General features: G+C 36.7%; 1 protein-coding gene across 1 annotated transcript in view; it reads left to right on the forward strand.

Moving 5' to 3' along the window:
• The window catches only part of GPATCH2 (G-patch domain containing 2), a 114525-nt gene that overhangs the window by 20845 nt on the left and 79542 nt on the right, over positions 1-14138 (forward strand). Inside the window, exons 4-5 of the mRNA XM_057406431.1 lie at positions 3521-3703; positions 4802-4881. Coding sequence (XP_057262414.1) covers positions 3521-3703; positions 4802-4881 — 263 coding nt within the window. The remainder of the gene's footprint in view (positions 1-3520; positions 3704-4801; positions 4882-14138) is intronic.

Here is a 14138-nt window from a genome sequence, read left to right on the forward strand (position 1 = left end):
TGCTGGGGAGGGACTCTTCATTAGGGACTGTAGTGATAGGACAAGGGGTAATGGGTTAAAACTTAAACAGGGGAAGCTTAGATTGGATATAAGGAGGAAATTCTTTCCTGTTAGGGTGGTGAGGCACTGGAATGGGTTGCCCAGGGAAGTTGTGAATGCTCCATCGCTGGTGGTGTTCAAGGCCAGGTTGGACAGAGCCTTGGGTGATATGGTTTAGTGTGAGGTGTCCCTGCCCATGGCGCGGGGATTGGAACAGGATGATCTTAAGGTCCTTTCCAACCCTAACTCTTCTGTGTTTCTGTGATTCTGAACACAGAAACGAGGGTGATGCAAATGGGGTGTATGTGTCACTACAGAAACCATAATAAAACCACATAAATAATTTTCTAAGCCTCTTAAAGAGGGAAGCAACTGATTTAACATGAAGGAGTAATTAGATAAAGATGTAGACTCAATAATATAGGTCAAAAATTAGGCAAACAGTCGTGGGGGGAGGAGACAGGTTAAAAATAAAGCCAGCAACTGAGCTGCCTTGAAATTTTAGCATTTTATTAATATTTCTGAAGTTGATTTTTTTTTTTTAACTGATCAGTAAAGTTAGAATTGAATGTAAATTGCTTTAAACAATGCCTGGAGTCATTAGCATTACTCATAAACAAGTTTGTGGTTTTTTTAATATGTGTTTGGCAGAATGCATGCACTCGATCAGTTTCTGGACATCTGATGGTTGTTTTACCTTTCCTGTAGCTTGGAAAACTATGATAATTTGCTGTAGCCTTCTGCTGAATCAGCATCCCTAAGGGGAAGGGACAGTGTAGTGAATCTTTTGAAGTATTTTCAAGTCCAAAATGTTGCTTTGAATACTTAATTCTCCTAAGTATGTTTACTGTGGATACTGTGTTGCCTTTTGAAAGTTGCAAATTAAGTAGGATAAAATCCATGTAGTTGGTTGCCAAACTTTTGAGTGCGGAAGGTCCCCTGTGTTATATTGCCTATATGTATGAGATTGGGAATTAATTCAGTGCAGTGGTCTTCCTGATTCCTTTTGAAAATGGTATCCCTTCAAGGTGAAGCAACAGGTAAACAAAACTCCAGTGGGTGCTCTCACCTGGATAAGGAGTTAATAGGTTTATGCTCTTCTCAAGGTAATACTGAAAACAGACAAAGGGTTCAGAGCTGCAGACAAGGAAGCTAAAAACCAGATATACAGAATTATGCTGTCAAATGGGAAAAGCCCAAGAGGTTCAGATAGCTTCATACGGTAGCTGCCTAACATACTAATATTCCTGTTAGATAAAAAGGAAGTGTAATTTTGTATTTTTTCCCAAAGGACCATTGTTGGGGTTTTAGTAAATATACTAGTTTCCTAGCTCCTATTTGCCTTGTTTTGCAGTCCACCAACAGAGTCTTCAATTCTAGCTCTTTCTTTCAAGCCTGCATTGCATACCTCTTACAGGCTTTCTGTCCCTTGAGCTGATTGTGTAACCCAGTTTTGGAATTCTATACTTACTTCCATAGCTAATTACGTACAGCAAGACTTTTTTTTTTTTCTTGGAGTTTCTAATAGTAGTGTAATTAGTCTATGTGTCTAGAGCTCTCATTTTATGACAAAATATTCATTAAAAGTTTATCTTCATAAAGGTTTGGAAAATCAAAACAACGGAGTTGAAACTCAATTCTGAACCACAGGACAATCCAGCAAAGAGGCATGATTATCCCTCTACTACCACCACCGTCTCTGTTCACTATTCTTATACATCATCAAAAAAAAAAAAAACATACCTGGCTGTAATGAAACAAGGATAGAATTAATGGGGAATGTGTTTGTGAAATGTCATAGCTATAAGTGGGGATATGAATAAATGTGGACAATAATGCAAAATACTTCAGGAACACAAAGAAACGGAATCTTATTTAGACCTACGTATCTCTTTCCATCTCTGTTTTCTTTTTCTTCCATCTAAAAGTTCTTGTTCTCTAGCCTCTGCTAATTTTGCTTTTAGTAGCAACCACTAGAGATGTAAAGATTACATTTCACCTGCAAGTGACCAGTGAGGGGCCCTAATTATTCCATATTTTCTCAAAGTACTTGTCCTGAGGAATGTTTACAGCCGTTTTCATTTGTGCTTGGTCTTGAAGGTCTCATTGCAACAACTTCTTTAGAGAAGGTGTTTTGAACTTTATTTTTCCTCAGATATTGGCTTTGAATTTCATTATTTGTGTTTTCCCATTGTGGCAATGAAGTTTTACACAAATACTTTTTGATCCTGAAAATTACATCACAAATATGTTGCGTTTGGGTCTTGCTCAATTCTGCCTAATGAAAAATTAAAATGCCAAACAAATAATTTATATGCAGAAATAGTGAGCTATGGTTTGGATACTTCGAAGTAGAATTAAAATTTACGGCACATAGTTTGAAATCCGGTATTTGGATGTAAGAAAGGAAATTTGTCTTATGAAGCTAGGATGCTGGATTCTTCCTCACGGGCTTTAGCAATAAGACAAGGGGTGATGCGTTCAAGCTAAAACAAGGGAAGTTCAGGTTACATGTAAGGAAGAAGTTCTTTACTGGGAGGGTGGTGAGGCGCTGGAATGGGTTGCCCAAGGAAGTTGTGAATACTCCTTCCCTGACATAGTTCAAGGCTGGGTTGGACAGAGGTTTGGGTGACATCGTCTAGGGTGAGGCATCCCTGCCCATTGCAGTGGGGTTGGAACTGGGTGATTTTAAGGTCCTTTCCAGCCCAAACCATTCTATGATTCTATGATTTTTCCTGTCTTCTGTAAACTACTTTGTATAAGTGAACGTGTTTTAAACCAAACATAACCTTTTTTTTTTGGTTGCCAGCATTTTTATGAGCTCAGATTTTCAGTCTTGTCTTACTTTTGACTTCAAACCCAGGTATTTAAATACTGCATCTATGTCAGTAAAAATGACCAGCTTTGTGATATAATGCAGTATTATTCTCAATCCTATGATGCTGTCAGTTTTCATTTAAACCCAACTTTTTCAAAACTTATTTCTAAATGAACTTAATCAGATTAACTTCATTTAGTCACATCTGCTCATGATTTTTTCCCCTTTTACTAGCCATACAAATCATGAAATTAAGCTAATTATATACCATTATCGGCTGCAAAGAACTAGTTCCACAGTTTTATACCTTTTAATTCCCTGCAGGAGATTAAGGCTTGTTTTTTGTTAATATGAAAAGTGCAGTAATTTAAATGGATTTCCCTGCAGTTATTGCCAAAGGATTAACTAGTTTATTATTGTTTTTCTCTATTGTAAATTGTTTTAAAACATTACATTTGATGTGGTTTCATTGATGGCAATGCTTGTCAAGCTATTGAGAAACATTTTCTAAATAGAAACTGCTATATACAATTGTTATACAGCTATAAAGCAAAAGAAATAATTGTGCTGTCAGAGTGTTTATTGATGGTGACATCTGATTTTTGTCTTCTCTGCTCCTCCGTCTCTTTTGCGGGGCTGGGGGGGAACACTGCCCTCACACAGGTGACGATGAGCAGAGTGATTGGTTTCATGAAAATGAACCTGGTGGAGCATGTGGAATTACTGGAGTCATTCCATGGTGGGAACAAGAAGACGCTACAGAACTTGAAAGAGAATTGCCTGATCCAGTCTTCGAAAGTATTTTAACTGGGACTTTTCCTCTCATGTCCCATTCAGGGAGGAGAGGTAAGACACAATCAAGTAAATGCAAACTGTAGAGTCATTTGAGTACAGTAGAAGGATATCTATACATATAAAACATGAAAAATGCTGACAAGATCTTGGAGTTACCAGTTTGTTCCCCTGAACAATTTCATTTGTAAGTATCATTAGACAGAAATAGTTTTTAAAACTCAGTTGTTAGAAAAGTCAAATTTTAAAATTTGGCTCGTTTTTATAGCCTGCTCTTATTTGTATTGATGTTTCCATTGAGAACAGCTTTATTTGAAGTGAATCTTAGTATCCTGTTTTGTTCCTGGCTCCTGTGATAGTGTTTAGAGTTCTATAGAGGTTTGTTAATTCAAAAGTTGGAGAGTAGTGTGACCATCTGCTTTGCTTTATGGTCAGGCAGTGTTGTTTGTAGAGAAGGTGGAAGGGTTCCTTTAGAGCAAGGATTGAGATTGTAATTTAGAAAATACCTTTTTTTTTTCTTTAAAATATTTTAGACAGCTGTGGATCCAGTGTATCCAATGGTAAGTTGCACCAGAGTTAGATTGCGTTTACAGCTGGGAACCCACTCTTATCTAAAGACTGAAGTTGCAGACCTCAACTTGCTGCCAGAGAGTTTTGTTGTACCTTCCCTCTGCCACAAGGATCTCTTTCACATTCAAATGCAGATCTTTTATGTGAGCAGTGGTCAAATCACTTTTAAACTGCTCTGCACAATGTAATGAATTATTGTGTGAAGCTTATTTATGAAATGCTTGAAATTGTTTCTGAGGACTTGGTCTTTGTGAATTCACCGGATTTAACGTGGTTTAGTTCTAATAAAGTTGTAAGTGATGCAAAAAACCTTTCCTACTGATCAGAGTGCTCTGCTCATGCAGCCAACTGTGCATAGAACCAGGATGGCAGTAAGAATATCTACAGAAATACTAATTTTTATAACAACTTAGCCTTTCTCTCACTTTCCCCATTGTGCTTTGTTGCCACCAGTACAATTGACTATATTAAGATGTTTTTATTGAACTGGTCAGATTAATAGATTGGTGTGTAATGGTGAATGTTATTGGTTTCATGGTATAGAAAATGTTCTTAAATCAGTTTGTACTTCTTTTTTTTTAGGTTTCCAGAGTAGATTTAGTCATCTTCATGGAATGCCAGCAAGAAACATAAAAAAGGCTTCAGGAAACCAGAATGCATTGGTAGGTGCTTTTATTATTGTTGACTAATGTGCACAGTTCTTAGCGGTATTTGGGTTTGCTTTTTGTTTTAAAAAAAACATATTTCTCCCATCCTTGTTTCCTAGTGTTGTAGATAGGTAATGGAAGGGCGCCACTGCTGCTGATTATTGCCTCTTTTGTAATGGAATATTTGTGTGTGCTTGAATGGCAGAAAGAGTTGGATATTGTCTCTCAGTACTTATTTTGAACTGAGTGAAGGGGAAGCTTTGGGGGAGCATTATTAGAAATTTTCAGTGTGGATCTTATGTCTATATGAAAACATGTTTAAAATGAAAATCAAACCAAAGTTAAATGTTAAGTTTTTCTCACACTGAAAGCATTTTAGGATGGATTTATTTTGATTTCTTTTTCTCCCAAAAGTCTGCTTTGAAAAATCTGTCTTTACTCTCTTGTCTGGGTGACTTCTGTGTGGTCAGGTAAAGGGTCTGTACAGTCTAATAATATGATTTTCCCATAGCTGTTTTCTAAAATAAGATTATAATGAATTTATGAGAATTTGTTCTTCAGAAGAGACTTCTCAAGTTAAAGCATTTAAATTTATTAATTTAATTATATAAATGTTAATATTTTTGTTATATATAATATATATTAGATATATAAAACTATCTATATTAAAATATATTTTAATAAATATTAATTTATTCATGCAGTCTATTGTTTTCTTATTGGGATAGTGTTTAGAAGAGAAGGAAGCAGGATGTGGGAAACTCTATGTCAATGTATAATAAACCTGCTTCAACCTGATAAATACTGCAACATCAATGTTCTTTGTATTTGAGAAAATTAAATGGTTTCCAATTTTAATTTACCTTAAAGTAAGATGCTTCTCAGAAATATAAGAGAAATATGCAGAGAGAATAAAAATTAACTGTGAGAAATGTAACTTGTTTTGAAGAGGGAAGGGTTTTATAATTGACGTCCCTGTCCAATAATTGCCATTTGGAGCTGAATAAGATGCTTTAAAACCTTGGCCTGTGATCTTTGCTGTTAGCATTCATCTAATTCATGACCACTATCTAGTTCTTGGTTTCCTATCTACCTATTTTTATTTTTGGTTCAGTGCTTGCTTGAGCATATCTGGGATTTGTAGCCCATTTTCTAGGCTTATTGCAATTTCACTCTGGTATTTTATAGGAGCTATTATAACTGATGGGTTAGCTTCATGGTGTTGATGATACATAGCTTAACTACCCTAAAAACTGCCTTTCTAAATTGTAAAAGGGTGATTAAATTTCAATTGATGAAGATATACAGTGAATGCATTTATATAATAAAAAAATCCCAATGTTTATTTTCTGCTACTCTTTCTGAATTGTCCTTAGGAGCCTATTTTTTCTTCTAGCCATGATATCTCATACTAAGATGAGTAAAGATGGCATTGTAGTTCCCTTTATAACAAAGTGCAAGCCAATCTACTAAAGACTGCTAATTCAGTTACCTCGAGTTACTAAATATATCATTTACATAGTGTAGTTAAACAAGATTGTCCTGCAAACATAGCTTCTAAGCCACTATTTTTAGGCAGGAGTGTATATATAGAATGGATGTGCAGCTGGCTCTTCACATGCAGTTTTCTGACCTTCTTAATGTCTATTTATGTTTGTGGGCACATTTGCTGCATCCATCATTGCAAACATATCTATATAAGCTAGAGTTCATGTACTTCTTTTTGTTAGTGGTTGCTTCTTAAAGAAAATCTTCTTTTAGGTCCTTTAATCCAATGACAAAAAAAAAGTTGTTTTATACCTGTGACATCTGATAACAAAGAACAAGAAGTAATTACTGCTATTAGATTGTAACAGTGAAGAAAAGCAAGGATGCTTTTAGAAAGATTAATATCCTGAGGAAAGAACACTGCAGACTCAACTGATTGAGCAGAGTTGTGCTGTGACTTAATTCTTTTTTAGCAGTGAGGAGTCTGATGTCTCTATCACTGCTTTTACACAGACTCGAAAGACAAAGTAAAAAATGGAGTTTCCTACTGAGATACCCTACCTAAAAGCCACACATTATATCCTGCATTTGGCCTAAGGATGTGTAGTTTGTATCTAGGAAGTGTGAGCATATAGTTACCTCTTTGCATACAGGCAATGTGTGTTTAAATTTCTTTGGGGAATTTAATTGAAGGTTCACAGCTACAGCAGCTAGTGGAGCCTTGAAGCAATTACTGGTTTAGGGAAGGCAAAATGAATAGCTAGGGTAGATAATACCTTGATACATTGTCATCTTCTGTCAAAAAATGTTCAATGCCAAACTGTTTGGTTGATTTCTTGTGAGAAACATCAAGCCAAGAGTGTGATTATTACTTGCTATATATTAAGGGAACTGCCAGCTTACATTGTTTTCACACCAGAAGCAGCGAGAGCTCAGAATAGGAAGAAGGATGCTGCTCTTTATAGGCCAATTAGTGAACTTATTTGTAGTATCCACAGCTGGCATTCAGATTCTGTCCAGATGCTTTTCCTGAATTTCACTGATGAGTTGCTTAATTTTAACAAACTTATGGGTCTTTCTGTCATCAGGCATGCTACCTTTGAGTCAAAACGTTCTTTTAATGATCATACACTGGACAAGCAAGAGAGAAGTAAAAACCTGGCACGCAAATGCTATGAAAATCTAATGTGCAGAGTGTTGTCATATAGCAGATGACAACTGAAAATGAAATGTAAAAAAAATTATTGCAATTGGTTTATCCCTTTAATCCCTTTGGATTATCCAGTTTACTAAAGATAGGCACGTTTCTTATGGAATCTGCCATTAAGTGGTTTGTCAGGTGTGTATTTTGGCATACAATTACAATGCCGGCTTTTCATGTCTTGATTTCTTTGTATTGTGGCAGCATCATTTGGAGCAGAACTTTATTTGAAAAGAAATAGAAAACATATTTTCTAATGTACTATGCTTTTGATTCCACCTGTGTCAAGTTGCTAGTAGCAATCAGAAGCATGATCCATGTACTTTCATACCATACCAGTAAGTACCAATGTACTCTTTTAATAAGGTATATTGCATGAAATCTTACTGTGCCTGGTTGAATTCTGCGTTTACATAAGACCGGATCAGCTGTTCCTAACCCTTGAATCCTTTTGTTAGGTAAAAATTCTACATTTCAAAGGTAGTATCCTATGAATGAAATGCAGATTTCTTAAAGGAATGCTTTTTTTTTTCATCTTTTTTCTGTATGTGTTTATAGACTTGCATGTCATGTAGTACTATATCTGTCCTTTCCAACAAATTACATGTGAAACTTCAGTATTTAGAAGAATCAAATCTGAAATCTAACATTTTAGGTGCACTGGAAATGTGAAAGTTCATTTCTGTGATGTAGAACACTAGATAAACTCTACCTTCAATGATGAAGGCTGCCATACTTTTTTTCAGATGGATTCCTGGGAAAATCACAACAGTCCTAATGAAAGAAAATAAGAGTTTATAATTCTAGTTAGTGAAAATAGAACGTGACTACTTTTCGTTTCTTTCAAAATTTTTTGGCCAACTTAGTACTTGATTGAAAAGTTCTACTTTTTTCATCACAACTCCATACAAATAAGTGAAAGGGCTAAAAATGAGCCCTGCTGTCTTAGCTGTTCCGTGTGTGGTTCTGCTTAGAGTTCCTTCTCGGAAACAAGAGACACTGTAGGGTTTTGTTTGAGGACTCTTGCTTGTCATCTTCCTACATGTATTCCTTGTCTAGGCTGGAAGCTGGGAAGTGATTTCACTGAGGTGAAGTGCAAAAAACATGAGCAATAAAAAGGATGCTTTCTTTTGATTCTGCCAAGTTTTCATCCATAACCTTTATGTCATGGGTTTTGATTTCATGGTATTAAAGACAGCCTATTTTAAGTCTTGCACTCCTAGGATTGATTTGTTTCTTTTTGCACAGCTGTACTACTGAGTTAGACTATACATAGTTATAATTACTCAAAAAGTAAATAATGAAAGCTACATTTGTGAGACCTGTTATCTGAAGGTATCTGTGTATGTCTGTTAAATTCTGTGACTCTTTCTCCAACGTTCAAAGATAAAATAGCTTTTCTCAAAAATAAAATGTGTTGTTGGGTAACTGCTATATTGATGTGAGGAGAAAAGATGTATTGAGCACTTCTGCTTTTTGTTTACTGCTTTCAAAATGTAAAATCAAACCTTTCTGCATCTAAATTCTTTCTAACTGAAGAAAGGGGTGTGTTCAGGATTTCTTTTTTTCTTGTCAAAATATTTTGGAAACGGAGTGAAAAGGTATTAGATGATAACCCTTGTTACAGGCAGTGTTCCTTAGAGTAAGTAAGTGTAAGGCAGTATTGGTCAGAAGCCTTCTTATGGATGTTCTGCAGCTTTTGGAAGAGCACCATTTCTCAAGTTAAAGTTGATTTAGTGTTTTGGAGAATTCTTTTACACCAGATGTGTGCCATGTAGTTAGATAAAACACAGTTCAGTTTGTGAGGTGTATGAAATCTCTGGGGTTTTAATTAGTTTCTACACTTAACTATTCTCGTTTGAAGCACAGTCTTTACCTCAAAATCTGTGGAAATGTGAGTGGTATTAGATGATGTCTGATAAGAAAACTAAACTCTTGTTGGATTCCAGACTTTCATTTATTCAAGGTCAGTAATATTAGGCCTGTGTCTGAGGAGGGTGTTTTGAAACCTTGCGCTGCTAATGCTACAAATTAATTTCTGTTTAATCTGGTAGGAGAGTAGGGGCTTGTGGTTTTTGTGATGGTGGGTTATTAAGATTTCCTGTCATCACAGATATTTTCACCTACTGAAAGCATTTCTTGCTGTGTTTTTCCTTTTATTTTTTAAAACTTTTCCTTATTTGTAAGTCTTAAATTTATATCTGCTTATGTGAAATATAGTGATAAAGTCATGCTTTTTTAATCCTCACATTACTTAACTCAGTACCTTATTTTTATAACATAGAGGGAAAATCTTCCTTGTTTCCTGCAGTCACATGCTTCCTGTAGATAGTTTTTCAGGCGGAAAAAATCAGGTTGTTGGCAGAGGAGAAGCTGCTGTGATGGCAGGTTAGGCTCCACCTTCAGTTCTTCCTGTGTTTAGTCATTGACAGAAATGCTACTACAGTTCTTAAGGAGTGAGTCAGATGGTACTCTTCTGGGCTTCAGATCTTGGTCATGTTGAAATAGCTTTATTTTATGAGAAAACAAAAGGGAGGGAAAGAAGCTTCTGTCAGATGTCAAAACCCCATTATAAACAATGTAGGTTTCAAAAATGGGATGTAAATACTGGGGACGATGATGAGTAACCTGTGGTATTCTTAACTTCACATATGTAATATTTGGGGGGGAATTGATTACTGTTCTTACTGCTGCTGTGTATTTTGCATAGGAATGGGATCTTTTTTTCCACAAATTACTTTTCAAGTACATTTTTGCTAAAGCTTTCACTTATACTGAGTAGAATTTGTTCCACCTGCTGTGGGTAGGCACCTGATGGAAGAGCAGAAGTTTCTTAGGGACTTGAGTAATAACTTAATATACTTGGTGTTCAAAAGAATCATAATTAGACCCGTACCATGTTTCACAGTAGGTCAGTATTGGTCAAAGTGGTTTCTATTAATGGTTGTACCAATGGCAGTACCCATACATAAGGCAGTTAAATACTGTGATTGTTCAAAGCAGAGCACTAGAATTAGATTGGTTTTGTCAGTATAGTTGTCATTGTTACAAAGTATTTTGGGTTCTAGCTGTCCCTTGTGAGATCTGAATGGTTTAATAAAGTCTGCCTTACAACCTGTGTTTGCTTTAACTGACAATGATTTGTGTGTCACTTGTAATTGTCTGATGAAGATCTATGATCATTTTAGTGTCATCAAACCTATAAATAGGCACAAATAATACCACAGCATTTCTGTCTGATTTGAGCCTGCAGTCCATTAGCCAAAAAGGACTTACCAGTAATTTAAATACCAAATATTTAGATTTCAACAAATCTAAGGTTGGTCAGGTTTGTTATTAGTTGTTATCTAAGTGTAAAACACCTCTGGTGTAATTAAAATAGCTAGAGAAATCCTTTACTTTGTAAATTAGAGTGTATAGTCTTGAATTCTATCCTAGTTTCATTCTTGCTAAGTGCATGCTGATCAAAGAAAACAATATTTTCAACGTGTCAGGCAGTTAATAGCTTATAGAGGTAACAGTTGTACTTTAGCAATGAAATGAAGATACCTAGTGGGTGTAACTAACAGAAACAGCTGCTCTGTGCCAGAGTTCACAATGTTTTTTCTTGGTTTATTTTGCTTGCTGAGAGGGATCAAAGCATAGGTTTAAAATATCAATGATTAATTTCTGTCTGGCCGAAGCAAATATGGAGACTTAGTCTCTTTTCTTGGACTCTCCCTTCAAGTATAATGTCAAAACCAGCATCCCATTTCAGCGATATAGATGCCCTCCAGCACTAGTCTCGGAAATCCCAAATGTGCTGCTTATTTTTAAAACGCATCTTGTGCATTATTCATGGTGACAAGTGCTGTGAACTCTTAGTCTGAGCAGTATTCCTTGTAATTCACCTTAACCCAGCCACTCAAGTGATAGTCATCTACAATTTCATTTAACTTTACTTTTAAATTAGGTTGAATGGCAGAGTATGCATTTTATTCTTCAGTTTGTTTCTGTCTTGAAAACATATTTAATAAAGTTTTACAGCGCTTCTTACAGATAATAGTGATTTTAAAAATGTCTGACTTCAAAATAAGAGGCAGTGTAATTATTCCTCTTGTTTTCTGCTGCTTATCACAAAGAAATCCCCCTTCCCGGTGTCTGGCTGCATTAAATATTACTGCAGACATTTGGAATTTGCTTGTTTTAACTTCCTAAGTCCAGATTGGGGTTTTTTTGATGTTTTATGGTTTAGTGCAATTCTAATGGAAAGAATTTGTCTTTAAAAGCAATGGGTTTAGTATCTCTTCTGCAAAAATTTCACTTGGTTGAATTTCTTCCTTACTGCCTCAGTAGCAGCATATTGAAGACTTAATGGTCAAACAGCAGCATCTTGTATCCAGAGTCAAGTTAGGAGTTGTATTTCCTTGTATTGACTTTGAGAGGGAGTTGATCACTTAATGCTTAGAATAGACAGGAAATCATATGTGTAATAGGCAAGAAACACATGCACAGATACTGTGCATTAGCTGATGAGAACCATCTCATTTATGCTGTAGTAACATCATAAATGTCAAGTAAATCATGACAGTGTGTCATGGTTTATACCCTAGCCAGACAGCTTGTTCACTACTCACTCCCAGTGAGTAGTGGTGGGCTGAGAGCAATCGAGGCCCCGCCCCCCGCCACCCCGGGGCTCTCCCCTTCCCCGCTCCCATGAGTGATGGGGAGGAGGATCAAAGGAGTGCAACTCCCATGGGTTGAGACAAGAACAGTCCAGCAACCAATGTACAACACAAATCACCACCAACGACAACAGTGATAAGAGAAAATAACAAGGGAAGAGAATACAGTACCGCTCACCAAGAAACAAGTCTGACCCAGAAACCCCTGTCCTTCCAGGTAACTCCCAGTTACCCCCCACCCCAGGCATGACGTGCTGTGGTATGGAATACCTCTTTGGCTAGCCTGGGTCAGGCGCCCTGTCTCTGCTTCCTCCCGGCTTCCCCTCCTCCCTGGATGGAGCATTCACGACTTCTCTGGGTGCCCTGTTCCAGTACCTCACCACCCTCACAGTAAAGAACTTCCTTATATCTAACCTGAACTTCCCCTGCTTCAGTTTGAACCCATTGCCCCTTGTCCTATCACTACAGTCCCTGATAAAGAGTCCCTCTTCAGCATAATAATTATATATATCACATATATATAATAATCTATATATTATTATTAGGTAATAGGCATACCTACAATGGAAAGGCTATTTCCTGAAGCTAATCAGTAAGTTAATAATGCTGTTTGTTGTGAGGGCAAGTCACAGAAAACTCAAAGCTCCTCTGTTTAGTGGTCTCTTGATGTTGTGGAAAGCCATACATATAATTTTGGTTTGATCTTATCAAAAATACAGTTACCTTTGCTTTGTATATATTGGAATAAAGAGGACAAGAATAGGTTTTGTTAACATCAGTGCTTCAAACTGGAGTGGTTCAAGAGACTTGATCCTTGCCTTTTAATCACTGTCCCTTCAGTTAGGCCACAGCACCTGATTTTTTGGTTTCTTTTCCAAATGAAGCACACCACTAGAACTGATCACGTGAACCCTTTCAGTGTAACACTTGTGATAACTGCTCAGAATCCGTTCCGTTAAGCCCCTTGCAGCTTGATTCAGCAAACACTTCCTTGCTTCTGATGAGATGATTTTGTTGTGGTTTGGTTTAACTTTTCTCACTGTGAACTTTAGGTAGTCCCTCATTTGACGGGATTTTTGAAACCTTCATTCAAAAAGTATGAGAATAACTTTCTTGTTTCCCGGTCTTGACTTAGCACTCCATCAGATTATGGTTTTAAAGGTCAGGGAAGAAACTTATCCTCAGTTCAGAGGACTGAAAGTTGTCTATTTAGGCAGTCAGTTTCCCACTGCTAGTTGATGGTCAAACTGTCCTGCTATACATGTATTTTCATTAAACACTTGTGAAATTTGCTTTAAAATCATTGCATAAAATATGTACCATTTCCCCTTTCTCTTTGACCTCTTCCATTAGTTCTAAAGGGCTTATTTTAGAAAGACCTAAACAGATAGATACAGTAAGTTTACAGGATTGCATTTTTATTCTTTATAGAACATAGTCACACTGGAGGAAAAGAAATGCTTTTTTCCTGGTTTATGTCATGTTGTTAGGCTTTGAAAAGGAAAACATGCTTATGGTGATTAGCATTTCACTCTTGTTGGTGTTTTTAAGCACCATCTAATCATTGATGTAGGTCTAAGGCAACTTCTAAGTACCTAGAATAATTTTAAGAACATTACCTGTTCGAAGGTACCGTAAGGCACCTTTCAGATGCAGTAAAATATAGCACTTTAAATGAAAGACAGGAAATGACTGCATAAAACCCAGGGTTGGGGTTTTTTTGTGGGCAAATAACAGCTAGCATTTCAGTGTTAAGTTGGGCATGTTCACATTGGTGCTGTTCAGCATCTTTGCTGGTGACATGGACAGTGGGCTTGATGCGCCCTCAGCGAGTTTGCCGATTTCACCAAGCTGTGTGGTTTGGTTCACACACTGGAGGGAAGGGATGCCATACAGATGGACCTGGGACAGGCTTGAGT

The sequence above is a fragment of the Pezoporus wallicus genome, unplaced genomic scaffold (genome assembly GCF_028554395.1).
Source record: "Pezoporus wallicus isolate ANWC-B61680 ecotype Strahan unplaced genomic scaffold, APGP_CSIRO_Pwel_v1 scaffold_2617, whole genome shotgun sequence".
Lineage (NCBI taxonomy): Eukaryota > Metazoa > Chordata > Aves > Psittaciformes > Psittacidae > Pezoporus > Pezoporus wallicus.